This window comes from Urocampus carinirostris, chromosome 3, assembly GCF_059441175.1.
Source record: "Urocampus carinirostris isolate Australia breed hairy pipefish chromosome 3, RoL_Ucar_1.0, whole genome shotgun sequence".
Classification (NCBI taxonomy): domain Eukaryota; kingdom Metazoa; phylum Chordata; class Actinopteri; order Syngnathiformes; family Syngnathidae; genus Urocampus; species Urocampus carinirostris.
Window position 1 is genome coordinate 43,380,640 of NC_142351.1, and position 23,993 is coordinate 43,404,632.

The 23,993-nt window shown below is 38.5% G+C and overlaps 2 protein-coding genes across 6 annotated transcripts in view; one reads left to right on the forward strand and one right to left on the reverse strand.

The window, feature by feature from the left end:
• Positions 1-4,096, forward strand: part of tns2a (tensin 2a) — a 102,140-nt gene extending 98,044 nt beyond the window's left edge. For all 3 annotated transcript variants that reach the window (XM_088331974.1, XM_088331975.1, XM_088331976.1), the window contains one exon: positions 1,215-4,096. In XM_088331974.1, the coding sequence (XP_088188100.1) occupies positions 1,215-1,353 (139 nt within the window). In that variant the 3' untranslated portion in view covers positions 1,354-4,096. The remainder of the gene's footprint in view (positions 1-1,214) is intronic.
• Positions 4,097-5,296: 1,200 nt separating this feature from the next.
• On the reverse strand, positions 5,297-16,101 carry tmem106c (transmembrane protein 106C). Of its 3 annotated transcripts, none has more exons than XM_088331978.1 (8): positions 15,895-16,101; positions 15,372-15,657; positions 11,598-11,661; positions 11,362-11,521; positions 10,181-10,321; positions 10,041-10,090; positions 9,320-9,373; positions 5,297-6,056 (listed from the first exon to the last, which is right to left on the reverse strand). In XM_088331978.1, exons 2-8 carry the CDS (start codon positions 15,607-15,609, stop codon positions 5,939-5,941), a joined length of 825 nt encoding a protein of 274 aa, XP_088188104.1. In that variant the 5' UTR covers positions 15,610-15,657; positions 15,895-16,101; the 3' UTR covers positions 5,297-5,938. The 3 variants fall into 3 exon arrangements, with proteins under 3 accessions (XP_088188104.1, XP_088188105.1, XP_088188106.1); XM_088331979.1 differs by having other exon boundaries at positions 15,766-15,914; XM_088331980.1 differs by lacking the exon at positions 15,895-16,101 and having other exon boundaries at positions 15,358-15,550.
• Between the last annotated feature and the right edge of the window lie 7,892 nt (positions 16,102-23,993).

Below are 23,993 nucleotides of genomic sequence, written 5' to 3' on the forward strand. Positions count from 1 at the left end.
CTTTTCGTGGGTGGTTTTGGTCCCCATTATACAAAATCATATCGACCATGGCAAAATAACACTACTCATAAATATTTTTTTTTTAAAAAAAAGTTTTTTTTTTTTTTAAGCATTTTTGAAGGGGCGTCGCTACTTCGCATATTTTCACTTTTCGACGGTGGTTTTGGTCCCCATTAACCGCGATAACCGAGGGATTACTGTATAGACTGTATTTATATTATATCTTCCATTACATGGTGGACTGAGCCAAAAAAAATTAAAAAAAGAATGCCGGCTCATTGTGCTGTCCATGGATGCACTCAAGGCCGTACAATAGAGTTTTATACATACAGGATTTCTTTTTGCCTAGACTAGCAAATGACTAATATATATTATATACAAAATATATAATTAATTTTTTCCTCCTGACCTGGCCCATCTGCCATTTTTTTTTAACTAAGAGCGGCCCGCGACTCATGTTTGCCCACCCCGGAGTTATAGAGTAACTACTGAATCTTCCACACTACAATGTTCACGGGATTATAAGGCGCACCACCCCCCCCAAAAAAAAACTGTCTTTGTCGCATATTTGTTTCATACATAAGGTGTGGAGAGACTGTTTAACCTCTCAGAATAGAGTATGCAAATGTTCACCAATGAATGAAAAAAAAAGGGAAATTCTTCCTACAAAATACTTTTTAAACCAAGTGGTTATTGAAACACAGGTGAAGAAGTGGAGGGACTGTTAAACCTAATAGAATGCACTATGCAGTGTTGTGGCACAGAAAAAAATAGTGTGATAATGCCTTCTAATATGCCGTTTGTACGATTAGTGGTCTAGTGGTAACAATTTGGATCTCTCACTGTCACGACTTGGGTTTAATTCCTGTTACATACATCATTTTGCGACGTTGAATTGATCAACAATTGCTTGAATATGGTATTATCGTAAAACTAGTATAGTCAAGAATACAAATAATTATCGTAGACATTTCTAATCTTATCGATCATATTCTGCAGTATACCAGGCGCACTGGGTTAAAAGGCAGTTTCAAATTTCTAACCAAATTGGGGTTTTAGGTGTGCTTTCTAGTTGGGAAAAACAGGATATTAAGGTTCGATCAAGTCACATTATTTTGTAAAGCGCTTAATCATAAAAGTAAAAAAAGAAAGTTTAGGAAACCTTCACAAGGATATATGAGACAAGTAAACCAAATCTTTAACTTTCCCCTCAGAGTTTTTGGCTTTGTAGCCAAGAAGCCGGGCAGCCAGTCCGAGAACGTTTGCCACATTTTTGCCGAACTTGACCCCGAACAACCGGCAATCGCCATCGTCAACTTCATCAACAAGGTTATGTTGTCCCAACGCCGGTAGCTGCCTATTTTGGAGGTCCTAACGCCTATACGAGGGTTCTCTAATGTCACTTTTGGGATCCAAATGAAGTATAATGTATCATGTGATTTTTATCTGTGCGTGCATTGCAATTTGAAAAAAAAAAAACCCCTCAAACTGCAAAAAGACCAAAAAAGTTGAGCCACAAATGTTAATGGCTCACATTAGTAAAAGGTCCATTGGCTCACCATTGGGGTGGTCCTCACATTCAAACTTGATTTTTTTTTTTGTCAGAAACAAAAAGATTTTTTATTAAGCTTCACAACAATCAGACATAGTTGAAAGGTGCCCCAAAGCCATTTTGGTACACTAGTCTCATAGAATGGTCCTTATATACGGTATAAGGAGAATTTCCTAAATGAATATACCGACAAGCAAAGACCTGAATAGTATATGAAACCAGAGGAAACGCATTTCGTGAAGTTTCAGATAAATCAAATATATATATGAGAGGTGCCAAAAAGCCAATTCGGCCCAGTAATATAAGCAATCAGATCTGTGCTTTTAAAAAGGATTTTCTTTCAAGTGCATTTGAAATTTGGGTTGAAAAGACTCACATGGGGTGCAAAATACAGGTTTACCATACAAACGTGACACGCTTATTATTTTCAATGTTTTATCCCTCACCACGCTCATAAAAGTTGGGTAATAAGACCCAAATTGCTTAAAAGGTCCAAAGACTCCACCACTTTCAATTATTAAATGAAGTAGTTTTGCACAAAATCATATTTGTAGGAAAATAAATGTTAAATGATATAATGACTAGTCAAGTTTTTTTAACAAGAACGCATCATGTGCCATTATGATATGTAAATACCTTTCACTAGTTATTTATATATTAGACACTACTACATTATGATTCAATCTTAGGTGTAGAACCAAATCATTTCTATTTACATTTTGGAAGGCATCTGCCCTAAGTTCATGTAAAAATCCAAATTTCAAAGATGGATGCATAGTTTGAGGTGTCTTTAAAAAAAAAAAAAAAAAACTAAATAATTTGTGAACAATGCCCAACTGATTTTAAAGATCCTTTTTTTCCCACCGCGCCTAGCTGCTTTTATGGTACCTTTAACCTCTGTGTTGAGGAAAAAGGCAGGGGGAACTCGAGGAAGGAAAGCGATTTCATCCGCATGCTGGCGTGTTTTTCTTTTATTCTACGATGAAAATGGTGAAAGTCAGAAAAGGAAGGTTTCAAATACCAACCCAAGTTTGTTTGAGTGCTTCCAAGAATTTCACATACTCTATTTTCACGACCATAGGGCGCACCATGTTAAAAGGTTTAGCCTCCGAAGCAGGTTCTATTTCTGTACAAAAGGCGCACCACACAATAGGGCGCGGGTGCCTTCTGTTGCGGCCGATGCTGTTGTGCCTAAATCCATAAACTATGCTTCTCAGTGCTGCAGTGACGTACGCATATGTACTAATAAACTCATTATATAGAAAACGCTTTTTTGTTTTAGTCACATCAATCAATATTCATTAATACACACATTAAACAGACCACAATTGCAACTCATGTTCTGTTGGAATTGTAGTGCGAGATTTTACATGGGAGTCGAATTTAGCCATATCTCTCACGGCGGCTTGGTTTCCATGATCTTTCGTGTAGCGGACGAAAACATAGAAAGCATTTAATCGAGGGAAAGTGAAGGTTTGGATTTCATTATTATTGTGGGGGACAACTATGTTCACTTTCAAATTGCTACATACACTATGCCGTTAGCATCCATGAATACCTCCGCCAACAATGCAATGCGTGCGACGTCACGCGTTCTGCACAAGCTTATGGCGTTCAAACAAGAGTGGCTTAAAAGTCACAGTAGACCGCATACAAGTCGCATTTAGTTGGAAATGTGAACAATCTGCAAAAAACATCGGATTTCACCCAAAAATGTTGTAAGGCTTAGGTATGACTCAACCAAGGCTCGAACTTGTGACCGCTCAATTTGAAGACTTTTAGGTGCGCCTTATGATCGTGAAAATACGGTACTTTCACACACAAGCTGCAATGGTAATTTCAGCCGGAAGATGGCATCATCCAGTACAATATTTTGATGTAACACCATTTTTAAAAAAGATCATTTAAAACACTCGAGCTGACGTTTAAAATCACCAGAATACCTTATCACAATCGTTAATGACAATCCGGTTGCATTCTCTCGTTGATCTGTTAGCTCAACTCGTAGATCAGGATCTAGTTGGAGTCACTCGAGGGCGAATAGGAATGTTCACTTTTTATAATGATTCTCAGCATCAGTTTGAAAGTATCTCGACGGCTGAGTGTCGTCACGTCCTCTGACGCCAAATCACGCGAGTAAAAGGCGAAAAGGAAATGTGAGGGAGGACGTGCGAACAGTGTTTTTGTATTGATATTGTCACCTGGAGGCCAAAAAATGTATTTAACCAAAGATGAAGCACTCTTGTATGACTTAATAAGCTTTTTATCCAGCTTTATTTTTCTACTTAACTGCTCTTTGTAGCTTTGCTATGCATTTAGTTTGTTTTCTTGGTGAAAACAGAAAACTACGTTCACTACAGCAATAATATATTGTGGTTTTTGTACTATTTCTCTATGTTTATCTTTATATTATGTAGTAATATATTTTCACTTGCAGCTATAGGAAACACGTATGCGGCAAACAAATGTTTTGTTTGAAAAAAAGATATGCTATTTTGTACTCAAAAATAAATAGAATAAAGTGATAATAATGTGCTACCTACATTCTTGTGAGTCACGTGTGGTTCTTCATGCATGAAAATAGGCTGGGGGGTTCTAAAGGGACGGAGGTCATGGAGAGAATGTGAACCGTGAACACTGTCCAACCCAACAAAGTATTAAACATTGTCGACCCAAAACTTGTTTCAGCAATCTATTGACCAGGCTAAGATTAACCCCAAAGATACATCTGGCACTACCACTGTCAATCGTGTGAAAAATGAACAGGTTTTAGAGCATACAATGGCTTGCCCATTCTTCCTTACAAAACAACTCAACTTCCTTAAGGTTTGATGTTGATCGTTTGTGCACATTTTCAGATCTTTCCACAAATTCTCTATAAGACTGGACTGGCTTGGCTATTTTAGCCATCTTTATATTGTTTGTTTTAAACCGTTCCATTGTAGATTTTGCTTTATGTTTAGGGTCGTTGCTCTGCTGGAAGGTGAACCTGCGCGCCATTCTCAGGTCTCTTGCAAACAGATTTTCTGGCAGAATTGCCCTGGATTTAGCTCAATCTATCCTACTATATTAACGGTCACAATTTTTAACGGTCACTGCCAAAGAAAAGCCATCCCAGACCATTATTCTGCCTACACCAGGTTTGACAGTGGGAATTACGCTTTCAGGGTGATTTCAAGTGTTACTTGTACGCCAAACGTAACTCTTTGAATTCAGCCCAAAAAGTTCAATTTTGGTCTCATCTGACCAGAGCACCTTGTTTCATGTGGATGCTTGCAAATGCCAAACATCTTTTTATGGTATTCTTTCAGAAAAGGCTTTCCGAAAGGACGCTCTCCCATAAAGGGCCGATATATGCATAGTTCGACTCGCAGTTACCTTATGCACAGATTGTCCCACCTCAGTTGTGTCTGCAGGTTATCCAATTTGATCATTGGATTCTTTGTTGCTTCTCTGATTAGTTTTCTCCTTTCAAATGGGTTTATAGTTTAGGGGGATGCCCATGTCTTGGTAGGTTTGCATTGGTGTTGTTCTCCTTCCATTTCATTATGATTCCTCGCACAGTATATTGAATGAATCGAATCGCTAGGGTTTGATATGGCATGGAATTGTCTCTGCAGACGCTCGAAAACCCCGTCAAAAAGTCCTCTCCTCGGATCTACCCGATTCACGTAGTTCACACATTTTGACTTTAAAATGACAATTTTGCTGAAAGGTATGTTATGTTAAATAAAAGAGGGTAGAAACAGTTTGCATTAGTATTTATTTACATTTTTTAACACTTTACTCACACAAATCAAATTCATTCTTTTTAAAACTTGCTAAAATGCATTAGCACAATTGGACAAAAAGCTCCCCTCTAAGGAGAATAGAGACCATGGATCGATGGAGATGTTCATAACAAAAACGGGATTCAAGTAAAAACATTCATGCAGCCTTCTAATGCCACTCAAGTCATTCAAATACACTTTGAAATGCAGCTGCTTTACTTCTTCTATTGGAAGCCCTCGATGTGCATTGTAGGTACGAATAATTTCGGGCTTCATTAGATGATGCAGGAGGAGTGACTGTTTCAATATTACGGAATGCATCGATTGAAGCTTTTTGTCGATGTTACAATATATCTGCCTTAACATCTTGTAGATGCACGAGTGAAGCAAAGTCAAAATAGTAATAAATACATACTCCCTTTAAAGCGCTTATCTTTGGCAATGACTATGGTAGAAAATCCACAACTGCAATGCAAGAACTATCATCAAAAACAAAATAGTTGCTCTATTCAAGAGACCATTGGTGCCCTGAACCAGATTATTTGTAATCCTTGGTCAACACTCCAGAGAAAGAGTGCTCCTTACCTCCTGACTTTTGCAGTTTCTTGAACTGGCTTCAGGCGGAAAAGGAATGCCTGTGCTTATATGTGGTGTTGGAGCCACAGTCCACGTAGTGGTAGGCTTCTAAGCTGTTCTGGGATCTTCGCACCATGTGTGAAGTCTTCACAGAGGTTCTGAAAACACAAACACGCCCATCAATGAAGACAGTTGTGCCTTCCTGCTTTTTTTGCCTCATTTAGGACCGCTACTTTCATATTGTTGTTTGTGAGCGTTTTTATTATTTTATAGTCTAAGATTTTTTGTTAACTATGTTTTACTCGTGTAGAGCACTTTGTCTTCAGCTGTGGTTGTTTGAAAGGGCTTTAGAAATCAAATTAAGTCAAGTGACAGTAATTCCATTTGATTATTTGATCCATTTCTTATCCGCCCCCCAAAAATAAACACAAAATACATTGCTTACCAGAATGATTAATAATCTCCCCGTGTTTGTATTATATTTTAATTTTATTTGAAAAGGACCTTTGAGCTTACACTAAAAAAGATCCACTGGCATGAAATTCTGCTAATTTTAAAGGTGGGGTGCGACGTTTGAAGTGTCTTTGAAAAGTTGAAAGTAGAATATTTTAACTATTAAGTATGTGTTTACAATGTCCAACTGAATTCAAAGAGTCCTAATAATATTTTTCCCACTGCGCCCATCTACTTTTATCTTACTTCTAGCAAAGCTGTTTAGGACAGAACACATTAGGTAAGAGGAATGGAGGGGGGAGGGAGATTAGTGGAGATAAACCTCATGCTTGTCCAAACATTTTTTTTTCCATTTGTTAGTGTAGCATAAACATGGTGAAAGAAAGAAGAGGCTTTCTCCAAATACTGTATAAACGCCAACCCAAACCCCCAAAAAGATGAAAAAAGAAGAGGTTATTCGAGCGTGTCGAAGAAATGCAAGTACTTGCACGCGCATCATGAATGAACTGGCTGGGATCTTGACATAAAGCCGGGAGATGGTAGCAGCAAGTAAAACAAGTCCCAAATTCTGTAAAGCTTCTTGAAATTATTATTGCTTTTTCCATTAATGTTTTTTAAATCTCTGGTCTGCCTAAAAACTAGAACCGTCAAGCTACATGGCTTACCAGAATGGTTACTATGTCCAATGTTGTATTATTTTGTCATTTTCTTTGAAAAAAGACGAGCCTACAGTGCAAATAAATGTTCCACTGGCAAGTAATTTTGCCCATTTTAAGTCGTTTTTTTCCTGTATTATTAAAAAATTCAATTTTATATATATATATATATATATATATATATATATATATATATATATACATATATATATATATATATAAAAAACTCCAATATGGTCAGTCGGATGCGGAAATTCTAATTCATGCGTTTGTTACCTCCCGTCTCGATTACTGTAATGCACTACTCTCCGGTCTCCCGAAGTCTAGAATCAAGTCTTTTCAGCTGGTAAAAAATGCCGCAGAGAGGCTTTTAACTTGGACAAAAAAGTACGATCACATAACACCGATTTTGGCTAACCTGCATTGGCTCCCAATTAGCCTTAGATGTGATTTCAAGGTTCTCTTAATATTATACAAAATCATACATGGACTTGCTCCCTCTTATCTTTAAGATCTGATTTGCCTCTATGTCCCGGTCCGAAGCCTACGATCTGAGAGTGCCGGTCTTCTGGTGATCCCAAGAGCAAAGAAGTGTTCTGCTGGTTCGAGAGCGTTCTCCATCCGGGCACCGGTGCTGTGGAATGCTCTTCCCCCTGAGATCCGATCTGCAACCTCAGTGGAAATGTTTAAATCTAAGCTTAAAACTCACTTCTACTCCATAGCATATGAATAACCTACTCTTCTCGTCGGCTGAAAAATAGTCTGTGTAATAATCTGTGAAGCCCTTTGAGACTCTTTGTAATTTAGGGCTATACAAATAAAAATGACTTGGCTACTGGAAAAAATAATGCCGTTAAATTGAAAACTGATTTCACAATTGAAATGTTAATAGCTATGGACAAGTGTTTTCGTAGAGCATTTGTGATATTGATTGTTTTTCCATTGTCGTACTGTGCCGTGGGAAATGATCCAATTTGTGAGCCTGAGTGGTCTAGCAAAAGCTATTTTTGGTTTGGTTTTATCTTTACGGCACATGGAGGTGGTGTATCGCGGGATTTTTTTTAATGAAAAAAATGTGCCTTGGTTCAAAAATGGTGATAAACACTGCTGACTGGTCACCAAACTTTTTTGTACCAGAGACCGGTTTAATGTCCGCCTATATTTGCACGGCCCGGACCAACATTAGTTATGATGAATTAAAATAATAACAATAATAAAAATAAGCCCAAATCCACTGTTTAATCACTATACCACAAAGGATCGAGATGACATAGGAAAAGGCATTAGATTTGATCTCACTGTCACACTATTTTTACCCACGGTCCCACGTTCTACAATGTTGTTTTGGCTAAACTCTTTCCCATAATGCTGCTGTACAACATGGCACAGTGGCTGGCGCCCCCCCTTGGCTCCCCAGTGAATTTCTAGCGCCCCCCTGTGTTAATTTTGTTTTTGTTAACACTCAACCATATTAAAATGCTAAACCTAGAGAAAACAGCACCATCTTCTGGCAAGCTTTGTTAGGGTTGTGTACTTCAAGCTCATTAAAATAGTTATTGTGTACAAATCAGCAAATAAAAGTTCAAACTTCTGACTTCGGACTGCCGCCCCCCTAGCGCCCCCTTCATCCTCACCGCCCCCCCAGATCTTTCCAACGCCCCAAGGGGGGCGGTAAAGCCCACTTTGGGAACCCTTGATCTAAAGCATTTTCCTTTGTTGTATACAATTCTAATGGGCTAGTGCTTACAATATGGTGCTCTCACTGACAAGATCAGGTTCAGATTCTCGTCGCATCCAACGCTGAGCAATCGAGGGTAACGGTATTTGTCGACTGATTATTCATCACTTAATTATGTTGATATACTACAATAGACCTCGGTATAACGTGCATCCAAACTTTTTTTTTGAGTGGAAAAAATGTATGTGTATTTCTTTCTGCGCGACCCGTTACCAATTGAACCACGACCTGGGTACTGGTCCACGGCCAGGTGGTTGCCGACCACTGCTCTAGATAGCACCATTTCTCCAAGGATTCACCGAAAATATATAGAACTAGCTTTTATTTTTAAACCAAAAGCACCATATACAGAAGAAGAATATATTTTTTTGTAATTTTCATAGAAAATACCTTTCAATTTTCTATAAACTACAAAAGGTCTGTAGTATTTGGTAGTTCTGTAAAAAGCAAAAAGTGCTTGCTGCCGTCTTTAGGTGCATAATAATATCACATGTATTCAATTGATCACTGGTGGAATTTGTTCTAATTGGGATGGTAGGGTAGCGGGTTTTAATATAAGCAAAGTCATACGTACTGCATAAAGACAAGGATGTTGTGCACCTTGATACGGTGCATGGTACAGAAGGCACTAAAAAGACAGAAGAAAGAAAATTTCATCAACCAAAGGCATTACTTTTTTTTCTTTCTCTAAAGTGGCACTTCATCTTCAAGCTCCTGATTTACACTCACATACAGAGGTGGGTAGAAACCAGTTACATTTACTCCGTTAAATTTACTTGAGTAAGTTTTGGGACATTTTGCATTCGTAGGACTAGCTTTAAATCACTATATACTTTATTTTTACTTAAGTAAATTTGTTAAGACTCTTACTTCACTACATTAGGCTACATTAAACAAGATACTAAAATTCCCTCCACGAAAGTTCTCGTCTGTCTGTCTTTGCTAAGGTTATATATTTATTACATTTTTTAGTCCATTGCGGTTTGATTCAAACCAACTGAGTACACAGACTTATTTATTGTTGATTGGATGGACTCCAACGATGTGATTGAATAATTATTTGAAAAGAAAAAAAAAGAAAATCAACAAATAAGACCTTGCTACAGTTACTCAGTATGTGAGTAGTTAATCAAGTGCTTTTTTACTTTTATTGAAGTAATTATTTGGATGACAATGTTTACTTCGACTTCAGTCATATTATTCTGAAGTAACAGTAGTTTTACTTGAGTAATTATTTTGGCTACTATACCCACCTCTGCTCACATACATCAAATTTTCCCCAACTTGCTACTTACTAGACATATGGTGTACTGTCGCCAATCTCTACGCTGACCGTGTAGTTTACCTGTACAACAGTGTAAGTGGAAGGTAATCTAACATACACGTGTTTTTAAGTCACATTTTTTGGAAGAAATCTGCAAAGAAGACAACGTACCTGACGCTGGCTAAGTGGTAAGACAGTAGTATCTGTGTTGAGCTGGTGCGTACCGATCACTTTCTTCATGTACAGAACTTGGCAGCTCACACTCTCTACCAGCACTGAGAAGAAGTTGGGGTTGCTGAAGTTCAGTGTACTCTGAATTTGGATGCAATGGGGTAGGCATAAAATTGAGTTACACGGAAGATTTATTTGCAGAGAAGATTAGCAAATCCTATCCTTTTTCATCCACATGGGACGAAACAATAGCTAAGCAGACCTGCAAAATTAACACTGATTAGGATAATCTGCTAAAAAGTTAATACTCAGATTATGTAAAGTTGACTTGAATCTCAGGGCAATTGTTTATTTATGCAAAGACCGATAAATGTACCCTATTTTCTACACTCCAAAGCGCATCAGGATTGTAAGGCACACCCTCCAAAAATAGTCTCGTGTAATATTCTATTTAATGTGTGAAGCGCACCGGACTCTAAAGTGCGTGGGATTAAATCTACAGTAAGGGTTAGGGTCGCACTAAAAATAAAAAAGTCGCTAATACTGTATGTGCATTAGTTGATCAGTCGGAATATATCAATGATCACAATTGCACAACATAAGATGCATCAGGAATCGAACCCGGATCGCGGCGGAGAGCGCAGCGGATCTGCTAGACCACTAGGGAAGAAGACAACACGTGAAATTGAATTGGGTTCTATCTCATCATCACAGTATTACTAGTTACGGTAACAAATTGCTCACGTTGTTACAGGGCCAGTCCACGTCAATATTGTCAGACATTAAACTGGTCCTGAAATACACTGTTGTATCGCCGACTAGAAAAGTCTTTAGGAAGCTTAAGCGAAGAAGAAAATACCTTGTCATTAAAATCAAACTGTTTTATTAACTATGTATTGTAAATATCTTGTGTTTATTTTGGCTATTTAAACCTGTTCTATTTAAACCTTTTCTTTTGGCTTTATTATTGTATTGTTCTCAGCTCAGGGATGCTGCTGGAAATGTGAATTTCCCTTAGGGGATGAATAAAGTATCTATCTATCTATCTATCTATCTATCTGTTGCTTTAAACCCAATGTGGCCCATACAAAGACAAAATTGAGTTTAGTTCTCAAATTTAAGCATGCGGCTTTCCAACACGTGCGCTTTGTATACGATAACTAAGTCAAGGGATCACATACCGTTAAGTTCATCTGGACCTTGTAAGTTTCGGGGTCAAAGTGCACCGTCACCCCGCGTATCCCATCGTCCAACACGATTATCGATCGCGGGAAGAGGAAGAAGGCCACCAGCACGGACACAAGGAAACACAGTACGATGGACAGAACCACGTACAGTTTCCTGGGAAGACCACGGTTAATACGGCTAGGACATAAATGTGACAATCGGCTCTGTAATATGTGCGCTGATGACTTACGTTCTTTGAGGCTGCAGTCGATGATCGGTATATGGGATCAGTGCAACCAGTTCATTGACTTGTTCTATTGGGGAGGCACAGTGGGTCACAATGCAACTCTCACTTTATTGTTTTCATGTTCAAACAAGCAGTCCTTTTTACCCGCTCTCTGAACTTTTTCAAATGCCATTAACTTCTTTAATGTTATCCTAAAGCAGTACTCCTTAAATAAGTGCACATGGGATTTTAAGATATTTTAACAAGAGGCATCCACAAAAAAAGTTTGCAAAGCAGACCCCGTGTATCATTGCAGTACCTCGGTGATGAATAAAGAGAAAAAATGTCGGTACAAAACTGAGTCTGACTCGCCTCTAAGATTTAAGTGACATTCAAGCCACTATGGTTTTGATGCCATGCATTGAACATTTCATACGCGTATATTTCTCTACAAAAGAGAGCTTAAGCATTATGCCAGACTGTACCTGAGAAAGTTTGAAATCAAATGCATGCAATCAGGAGAACAAATGTCACTTGTTAAAACGATAAAGACAAAAACGTTCTCTTTCAAACTGTTGAGACTCATTAAGGTCTTTTGTTACAGACTGCAGTTGACCACCTAATGTACTTCACAAAAAGCATTGTGGGTATATTTACTGTTTTACTGCTGCTAACAAGCCTGTTTTTAGTCAGGAGGGATAAAACATGTTTACTTGATCTTATTATATTTATTAAAAATGTATATTGAAAATGGACAGAGGTTTATTTATGAAGTTATGTCCCTGCTGACCAAGTACTCTACCTATTTATTTTGTAATTAAACAAATCTGCAGTATGTTAAAAGATGTACTTTTTCTTGTACTCATCATTCTTTTGTTTATTATCAATGTCCACATAATTAAATCAACTACATGCTCAAAAATGAATGATTATCTGATTATTCGAGGAATTGTTTCAGTAGTCTGTGACAAGTCAACTATTACAATAGTCGTTAGTTGCAGCCCTAGTGTGTATCACTTGTGGACAAACGTGATTTGAGGGCATTAGCATCCTGTAAATGAGTAATAAATTGTTCGATTACATTTAATTTTTTAGGCTCCATTTTAGTTATTGAATATCTTCCCACCAGAAGACCTACATACTAAAATAAATTGTTACATTTATGAAAATATTTTATTTGGAGCCAAACCCCATTTTCATATCATTAGTGAATGTTTTATTTGCAATCATTTAGAATTTTAGTATTGCTGGTTTTACTTAATTATATAGGAAACAAACAAAATCGCTGCTGTCAAGTTAGCCCAAGGTGGGACAGCTTGACAGGGTTGGACGTTTCAGTCCTAGGCACAAAAGTTCCACAAAAGCGTTTGTACAATCTATGCTTAGTGCGGCTCAAAATAATTTTTTGGGATGTTGTTTTTCACTTTGATCACTAAAGTAAAGCCACTATTTTGCTGCTTACACTTTGCACTTTGTGCTTACTTGAGATTTTACAATCAACAATCCAAAATCCTTCTCTTTTTCTTGGGTTATCGTCACTGTTCCACTTCTCAAAAGCTTTTTCTGTAAATCGGCAGGTATTCACTGATGGGAAAAAAGATGGGGAAATAAAAGAAAAGCAAGAAAAAGAGAAAAACCAAAAAATAATTCCACCCTTCTGCTTCAACAATGTGTATGCAGTCTTGCCTATGTCAAAGTTGTTAACACTGACAGTGGCCTATACGGTATAAACACAAAATAAGGCAACAATTTCTCCCTCTAGAATAGAGAAACTTTTATTTATTTCCGTGCGGCCTGCTTACGGTCTATCGCCAGGTGGTTGCAAACCACTGCCTTTTAGCACTAAGCATTCACGAGAACGTTCACGTCCTCAGTATTGTATTGTCTTACACAACTGTGTATGTACAAACAGAATTTGAAAATAATAGTAATAAATTGTTCATTTTTGCTAATTAATTATCAGAGTTGAGAATAACGCAATTATAAATAATGCTGTTATTTTTCCCACCATTACAACACCATTTATGACAGTCAAAAGTGGTGCGTTCGGTACGTTTCTGTGCGTGTTAACGCATGTTTTCGTGCCTACGTTTTGATGTGTGCACTCACGTACGTTTGTGTGTACTTACGTAAGTTTTTGCGTGTACTTACGTACGTCATGCGTGTATTCATGTACATTTTATGTGTTAACTTTCATTTGCATGCTTTTGTTGGTATTTACATACATTGGTGTGATTACACACGTTCAGTGTGTGTTTACCTACGTTTTGTGTGTTTACGTTCTTTTTTGTGCCTGTTTACATACATTTCTATAGTGTTTACGAACATTTCTGTGCACAATCGTGTATATTTTTGTGCCGTTTGCATACATTTTTGTGTGTCTTTATCTACATTTGCCAATTGTCATTTTATTATATTGTGGCACTTCAAGTCTAATAAATATTACGAGGTTCTACAACACAACTGGGTTTCTTCATTTTCCACATGTTGAGGTTTTTGAGTTTTTCTTTGCCCTCGTGTAGGTTTTAGATCAGGGATGGTGTGATAATAGTCTGTGGTTTGCAATAATCTGTGGTCTGTGCAGTCCTTTGAGACTCTTTGTGATTAAGGGCTATACCATACCTGTCAGTCTGTACGTTTTTGCCGTACAAAGTACATTTATTATTCATTTTAAGAAAATCTGTAAGGAAAAAATGCAAATTTGTCAATTATGGGTACCATCCGGTATTGAGTTCACCGTGGTCGCCTCCATTTCGGTATCGTTTTTTTTCCGTTGCAAACGAAGTGAGCGGTTTGATGTAGTCAAAGGAAGTCCGTCTCTTTTTAGAGAACCGGCTTTTTCGGCTCAACTCATTAAAGAGTCAAAACGGCTCACTTGCCTTGATGCATTATATGACGAATTATTATGTTGTATAAAGAAGCTAAGAAATTGAAGTATAAAATGAGAACATGAAAAAAGACAGTGTTTGTGGTTATCCCTTTAATCAGTTTATTAACAACAATAATTTAGTGCAGAAAATGAATTCATTATTTGAATAAGAAAATGTATTATTCTACTTAATTATATTTGCATGTATTTTTTCCTTCTACAGTGAACGTCCAAGCTACTTCGTTTTTGAACTTTTTGAATAATAAACCTCATTCATTTCGAGCAACTCAGGATCTAAAAACAAAATGTTAATTAGCAATATATATATGATATAACGAAACACATGCACAATATCACATGTTAAACTACATAAATAAACACGTTTGGAAAAAAAATATATGGTGTCAGATTATTTTGTAAGGGAAAATACGACAGTTTGTAAAGGCATGGAGCCGTGGAGGTTGACAGGTATGCTATACAAATAAACATGACTTGACTAACTATTATTATTATTATTATTACCTGTCTGTTCGCTATGCAACTGACTCAAATACTGTACTGTTTAGAAACTTTGAAATTCTCTGACATGCAGCAACTTATCTTTAAAGTAATAGAAAGTTAATATCCCTTGTAACTAGTTACTTTTACTATAGAGTTAATCAGTCATCAACTTAATTATGTTTTCGAAGGAGTACTGAGTAACTATAACTAATTACTTTTTCATAGTAACGTGCCCACACTGATAATATTCGATGCTGTTTCTGTGTGTGTGTGCTTTGCCTAACTTAAAAGCCACAAACATAGATTTTGTGGCAATCTTTACAAATGGGGCAAATCCTTTATGAAAACAAACATGTCTTAAGCGTGGGTGCTAACAACAAGCTATAGGCTAAAGCTAACGTGCAATGCATCCACCTGCGGGTACTGACCCGACGGTATGCGCCCACTCCCTTGACACGCCGGGCATGTGACGCTATCCCTGCCGGTGAACTCCACGTAAGGGAACTGAGCGATGTCTTCCCTCCGGTCCAGTCCACCCAGCGAGTCGTCGTCGTTATCGGAGGAGTCGGACCGCGTCACCAGTCCGGGCCGCCCAAAGCCCCGCGTCCTCCTCTGCAAAATCGAAACAAGTCCACTGCCGTCCCAATGAGAGAAGGCACCCCCCATGGTGGACGCCTGGCGGCTGCTGTCAACGTCAAACTTCGGTCTCTTCCCCTGGAGGTTTGAACAATTTTGGTTTGAACAATTTTATTGAGGTGATGAAGGCCATTTGTGAACAAACGTCAACTTGGAATGGATTGATTGACAGCAGTCGGAGCTAACCTAGATATACTTCCGTGAGGAAGTCAAGTGTAGTCAAGTCGAGATTTTTTGTATAGTAATAAATCGACGAACGGGCATGAATTAAAGGTAACAGTTGGTAATAATTGCTAAAAACGTCAAGGTGCATACCTTGTCAGTGAGTTTTCATCACAATTTCACGAAGAGCGTTAAGTGAGCTTCCCTCGAGTATCTCCATTTTTGTAGTGTTGCCTTCATAGAAACTACGTACGATTTAGAGATGTGTCTATCGCGAACGCGACGGCTCTAGGAGCTGGTGTTGTACCTAATTCCGACTCCCCTGCAAAATCTGACTCCCCTCGCTTGAATGCGCATTCTGTGCTTCCAGCATAATGTGTGTCGCGATTGTAGTTAGGTTAATGTATCTATTAAGGGATATAGATTTGTGTGATCAATACATCAAAGCAATCATAGTCTATATCATAAGTTTATTAAAACAATAAAGTGACCGTCGTCTATATAATGAGTTGACATATGCAAACGTCACCAACACCGGAGGCGACCCAATACGCTATAATATTCACTATTGCGACTAGTTAGTTGTACTCAAGAAGGCTTAGTTTGGTGTATTATTCTAGCCTTATTGTAATGCATGTATATTGTAAATGAGACTCAGGTTTCATTGGATTTCCCCGTGTAAACAAATGGTTTATTTAAATCTGACGCCACTGTTTTCTGTTTGCAAAGTAAGACACGCTTCAAACATTGTGTTTTGTGACCTTGGAATAAACTACAGAAGAATACCTCCACTTTGTGACGTGTTTTTGAATAGGTGCTCTACAAATAAAGTTACATTTATTATTATTATTATTATTATTATTATTATTATTATTATTATTATTATTATTATTATGAGAAACGTCTGAAACAGTTGAAAAGCTCTGTGGCGACACCATGACTTCACGTCTTTTTTTGTTTAAACAATTTTATTGACACTATTAACAGCAAATACAGAGGCCACTTTAGGAGGAGGAGGAAGGGGGGATTTGAACCTGTAATTAATTGGACCCCCCTACCTTCTGAGAGAACGGTCCAAATAACTTCAACTCAACCATGGTGACATATTGACATCATAAAACGATACGCTAGAACAGGGGTGTCAAACTCATTTTAACTCGGGTGCCACACAATAGAACAAACATTTCCTTGGGGGAAGACTAGCAGATTAGAGAGAAAGAAAGAAAGAGAGGATGAAATAAGAGAAAGAGAGGGAGAGAAAAGTAGCGAGGATGGGACAAAACGGAGAGAGAGAGAGAGAGAGAGAGAGATAGAGAGAGAGAGAGAGAGAGAGAGAGAGAGAGAGAGACAAAAGAGATGAACAGAGAGATAGTGAGAGAGGGGGAAGAAAGAGAGAGAACGAAAGAAATCCAAAAAGAAGGAGAGAAAAGAGAATGAGAGAAAGAGATAATGAGAGAAAAGAGAGCAGAGAGAAAAAGGGAAAAAAGGAAGGGAGAGCAAAAGAAGGATGAATTGGTTGCTGGTGAGGGGCAATAAATATTGCAAAATTCTATATCAAAACTGTTTTTCACTTTTGAACTGACTTGAGACTGCTCAGACTTTAAAATTATCTGACATGCAACAACTTCTTTCTAAAGTAACGCAACGTTACTTTCCCGGTAACTAGTTACTTCGCCGATCAAAGACTTCAGTTACTAACTCAAATACTTTTTGGAAGAGGTAGTCCGTCACTATAATTAATAAAATAACCCGCCTTACACTGGTAAAGGGATACATTCATTCGTGTTTGTTACTAGTAGTCGATGAGCACAAGAGGGCAGTGCAGGCAAAGAAATACAATAGGACCAACGTGCGCTGTAGATAAGCGTTTTATGTGCCTTGTTTTTTGTGTTTTGATTAGAAAAAACACGTTAATTGTCGTTTTCTACCCCCCACCCAATTTTCATTAAATATCATCCTCTGCGTCTCAAGCATTGGAATAAGAATGTATTGTTATAGGTAATGACGCAGAGAACATTGCCCACAATAGATACGACAAAGCACTCCAAGATAAACATGTAATAACGACTTAAAAGAGAGAAAATATTATTAAAAAACAATGTAAGGATAAACAGACTAAAGTTGTAAGTGCATCAGAACAAAAGCGTAATAAAAACGTAGTGGAAAGACATCTAGCGGAAACATATTCTCAAAATAAGTCAAGAAATAATATATGAATCCTAATTTTTCCACACAAAGGCAAGAATTATTATCAAACGGTCCCTGAGCCTGTTAGTCCTTGTTTTGAGGGCAGCAGGTAAAATGTGTGCCGTTGTGTTGTTATCGCTCTGCTCCCGCATTGCGACCAGGCAAAGTCCCCTAGAATGGGCAGATAACAGCCAATTATCATCTGGGCGGTGTTTATGACTCTCTGTTAGGATTTTCTGTCTGGTGCTGTGCTCCCACTGTATCTCACTGTGATGTCGGATACCAAATTGGCATGTTTATTTGTAAAGCCCTTAATCACAAGAATACTCTCCACTATGTCTCCATAGATGGACATCACTAGCTTCTGTTTCAGATTGTTTGTCCTGAGCACTCTCAGGAAGTGTATTCACCGCTTGGATTTTAATAATACATCCATGGTGTTGGCAGACCAAGAGAGGTCATCGGAGATGTACTCCATCCACCCATTATCTGCACCGCTTATCCTCAGTGGGGTCGCGGGGGTGCTGGAGCCCATCCCAGCTATCTTCGGGCAGAGGGCAGGGGATACCCTGAACTGGTTGCCAGCCAGTCGCAGGGCACACAGGGACAGACAACTCACTCGCTCATTCACACCTGGGGACCATTTGGACCGGCCAATTAACCTGACATGCATGTTTTTGGAATGTGGGACGAAACCGGAGTGCCCGGAGAAAACCCACACAAGCACGGGGAGAATATGCAAACTCCACACAGGAGGTTCGATCTCATGACCTCAGATCTGTGCCACACACGTGATAACCAATGCTCCACCGTGCTGCCCGGAGATGTACTCGTAATGGGTCAGAATTTACATTTATATTTTCAAGTTACCGAAGCTCTCCCAAAGTGCTTTAAGCTTACCCATCCGCACACACATTCACACACCAATAGCAGCGTCTGCCATGCAAGGCTCTTACCTGCCTCCTGGTCCCAAGATGATCGCTCTACCTCCTGAGCTACTATCACCTCAACCTTTTTATTATATTGTTGACAATATCTTTACAAATAATATTAAATTTGCAAAAGTTAGTGGATAGTGAATGAAAGGTGAATGATGTGAAGCAGGCATGTCAAACCTGCTGTCCACAGGCTAATTTCGATCAAAATTATGAATTTTTTTTAATCAATACAAATCAAATGCTCCTTCTCACTGTTGGAGGACAGTAAAGGTGTAAAAGAGCTGACACCGAGCAAAGTTTCTATCCATGTTTGGGACTACAGTACTTATATTTGTAAACAGATGTTTTCTGTGAGGAATTAAGCAGAGCATAAGGTTAATGGACAAACACTTGAATGACACCCTTAAATGTGCTGCTACTCAGGATTGGACACCTGCTATTGATGCAAAAATATGCCAAGCTTCAGGAGCCAGCAGCTGCGTGTAGATTGTAGGAGTGCAAAGAGAGTGGAAAAAGGTGTGATGGCATGCCATTTATTTGCACAAATCATTACAAATGTGTTTTATCTGGTTTTATGTTAATAATAGGTGAATTGGCTGGTCCAAATTGTCCCTAGGTGTGAATGAGCGAATGAGTTGTCTGTCCCTGTGTGCCCTGCGATTGGCTGGCAACCAGTTCAGGGTGTTCCCTGCCCACTGCCCGGAGATGGCTGGGATGAGCTCCAGCCCCCCCGCGACCCTAATGAGGATAAGCGGTACGGATGATGAGATGAGATGAGATGTTAATAATAAGATTGTGCAGTTTTTTTCTCAGGTTCAGTAGGCCCAGTCTAGGAGTTGCATCTGTTGTTAAAGTCCGTTCACTGCAAAACTTTTACTTAGGATTTTTTTTCTCTTATTTCAAGCAGCATGGCAATTGAGGCAAGCATATTTGATTTCAAACCTTCCACTTGAGTTTGTTTAGTGCGGTGAGTTGGTACTGATGTATAAATAAACATATTCAATGTCAAATATGAAAATCGCTATTTTCTGTTGTTTGGAATGAATGTTGTGCTTAGACGATATCCCGTTTCATCCGTGATTATTTAGGCTGAATAACAAAGCATAGTACTGAAAAGCAAAGCTATATATTTGGCGTTGAATTATTTTACCTATCCGGCCCGTCTGAGAACATTAAGTTTGGTACCCGCGCCCAAGCCAAACTGAGTTTGAGATGCCTGATGTAAAAATTTACTTTCATGGATACAATTGTTATCGTTTATTGGTGTTATTTTCAGTATTGAATAACGAGGTCTCTTTGGAGATATAGCATTGGCATGTCCATAGGGTAAATCAGAGGGACAACTCGTCTGGTCTTGGAGTGCTTTAGGATTTCATTGATGGAAGAGGCTGGGAGAGTTTGGGTCCAGCAAAAGATCAATAGATGGAAGGAAGGGATCAATGAATAGAAGTATCGATGAAATAACTGATGGATGAGGGTTTATCTCCATATACATTGAGCTACTGCATTGAGAACTACTTTTTCCTGGGACTTTCCCTGTCAGTGGTTGCCTTTTTTTAAAGGGACATAATCTAATATTTAGTGCCTCCCAGCGGTACATTAAAGTGTTTTTTTAGATAGATTGAAAAAAATGTATTTCTTTCACATATGAAAATCCTTACCTAAAAGTTGCTGCCATGTTTGTCTGGGATCTTGCTGCTATGTTGTGCACTGTGGCATTGGTTTTCGTCTGCATTAGACAACAGTGCCATCTAGGGGTCAAATATTAGACACTAGGGCTTTAAAGACATTTTAGGGCCAACACCTAGTTGGCATGGCTAATCCGTGCATATTTGTTATCTAATTATGAACCACTAAATAAAAATATAAGAGTCGTAAAGTGTTCAGCTATAAGTATCCTTTAGTTTTGTTTATATTGACAACATTTAAAAACAACAACTTTATTTACAAAGAAACACTTGTGCAAGAAGCCAATCTCTCTATTGAAGGAAATTGCATTTAACATACAACCAGCCCAGCAAAAATGTATATACAGTACGACAGTTAATAACAGGGAATGAGTTCAACTGATTTGCCATTTTACACCGTCTCAATCATAATTTATAGCCAAGTGTCATGACAAATGTTTTTTTTTTCACTTTGTGTTTTTTAGTCCATGTGAAAAGAGAGCATGCCAAGCATGAAAGGAAGGTAGAAATATAAATGTGTTTTATTGCCCTCGACAAACAACCTCGGCTGTGCTTATTTAGTGGACTTAAAGGGCAAGGCTTTCAGACCCTTGTCGGAGACGGTGCACTTGCCATTAGAGCAGCCATTTTGAAAGCCATTATTAAGTAGCTTAAAAAACAACACCCAAGGTTTGTAGGGGTGCTTAAAATCCTTGAAAATGCTTTCATTTGAAGGTGTTCCCAAGGTTTGAAAAATGCTGGGATTTTGGATGAAGCACTTGTTAATGTTTGAAATTGTTGCCGTGTTTCTCGGCAGTCTGACCCGATAGACCACAAATTACATGAAGAAAAATTACACAAGTCTGCGGAAACATGACACTGACACGCCTGCTCCGATGTCTTTGCTTTGTCATTACATTTCTTTCCTCGTGATTAACGGCAGCTGGATTTTAGTTTGTATGGCATTGTCCTACGGGCCGCGCTCAAGAAGACAGGGGCGTCAGGTCAAGATGCTGAGAGGCTGCAATTTTAATGAACAATGGCTGGATGACGGAAACTACTAGCAATGGCTGAAATGTGGAACCAATCCAAGCAGAGCATGCTGCAAAGTATCCAAAAAAAGAGATACAACTCTTAACATTAGGAGGGTCAGCTCTCCCCCAGTCACATGAAAGTTAAAGACTAGCTTAACTATGATTTTTTTTACACCACTAGGAACCTAGATGAGATAGGAAAATGTATTACATGTTATCTCTTCATCATAGTATTTTACTGATGGTACTACATAGTTGTACAATGTTGTTTTGACTGAACCCTTTCCCACAATGCTCCATTACAACGTTGTACAAAGTTTTACAATGTGGTACCGTGCGTAAAAATAGTGTGATAATGAGATAAAATAGAATGCCTTTTTGTCATCTACAAACTTGCTAGCCTAGTGGTTAGGATTCGGCAGTCTAAATGCCGATATGCAGGTTCAATTTTCGTTGCATCAAATATTCAGGAAGTGAGGTCTGACAAATATGATACGGGTTCAATTCCTGTTGCATCCAATCCTGGGCAAATGAGGTCAACGCAATTTGTCAACTGATCAATCATTGCTTGATTGCACTGCGGTTAAACCTCGGTATAGTGCGCACCTATACTTTGAAGTTTTTGAAGGTCGAAAAATAATAAGGCGATATTTTTCTTTCTCTGCAGCTCGGTACCAAACTACTTCCGACCCGATACCGGCCCGGGGTCTAGTGGTTGCTTATCACTTCTGTAAAGCACATGGAAGTTGGAAAGAAGTTATATGGACATAAATCTGAGTGTTGGCAGCAGGCTTCCATGTGAGTTTGTTTATGCGTGGATTTTTTCCACTGAGGGTTTTTTACCCTGTCATTTTTTCTCTCTCAGTGGTGTTGAAGTTTTCTGCAGGGACTAAATTTAACACAAGCGGTCTCTGAGAAAAAGTCAAACAGATTAGAATGCTGTGGTGTCAAAGGGCCGATCGTCACCTCCCAATTAAATTCTTTGCAAGCTGACAACACCCTGTTCATTTACAGTGTTGAGAGGGTTCCTTTAAAAATGTAATCCGATACATTTACTAGTTATCTGTTGAAAAATTTAATCAGTAATCTAATCTGAGCAATTTGAGTTTTCTGCGTGGAATAAATGAGACTGCAGTGAAGGTGCGGCGACCGAATGCACACCGGACTATAATATTGTCTCTTGAAGTGTGTTACATAAAAATGCTTGAAGAATTATAATAATAGAAAGTAATACTTGTTTTTACAAAACATACCCCTGATTTGGTTACGTCTTTTTTCAGTAAGTATAACGCAATACAATTACATTTTTTGTATCCTGTTTTGTAACGCCATTACATGTATTCCGTTACTCCCCAAGCCTATTCATTTGTAAGGACACCCCCTTTATTTTCACATTCAGCCTCAGTTTAATGACAGATCAATGATGTGTTGAGAATTGGACTTTGAGATGTTGAAACACACTAATGTTACTTCTTGCTTAACACATTCGAGCGTTTTCTTCCTTTCTGCGTTTTCCTGGAAACGTATCAGAAATGTAATTTCAGTGGAACCACAGTTTGTTCCAGACAGCCATCTGAGCCTTGCACTCAAAGAACCTTATTGTCTGTTTGATGTTAACAAACAATTCAGAACGAATGACTCAGTGAATGAATATTCCATTGAAGTTTTGCTGAAATAATATTGTACAAAGTGGCAACAACAAACAAATTAATAAAATTCTCAAACTTGTCCAGTTCATGTTTGTGTTTATAAACGTCATATAGGAAGCATACTGCTTCAACAAAAATGAACGACTGCAAAGCATTACATTTGGCGTAAGAGTGACAATGCACATTACCCTGAAAACACTGTCAGTTATCCCTTCTCAAAGCTTCTTCATTTTCTTCATGTTGCGGTGTTGGGTTTTTCCTGTCGCTCATGTATAATTTAGATCTTGGGATGGTGTAAAAATAATCTGTAGTCTGTAAAGCCATTACTTCTTATGAAAAAGGGCTATACAAAAACACATGATTTGACTTGACTTTAGCTGGGTTTCGTGTCAAGGCATCCCCAATAAGTACCAACATAATCAATAAACATCTGCTTTCATGTCCAAGCAGCTTTATAGTTACATGCAACCATGCAGCCTATGGCACTCCATAGTGGCTCCCTGGTGCTTTTTAACAAACCACAGCCCCAACAACCTCGCCCAAGTAGAATGCCCAGCAACCCCAAGCCGGGGCCTTTATTCTTATTCGTTTTAATTGTCATAGAAATTTGTAGTGTGTTATTGTTTGACTTAAAATTCTGGCATGAAACTGATTTAGGTTGATTCCAAAACCCTATCAGTGGGCATACATGTAATATTGTGACTAGTACCGTACTAAGTTCCATCCATCCATCCAATATCTTCCGCTTATCCGGGGTCGGGTCGCGGGGGCAGCAGC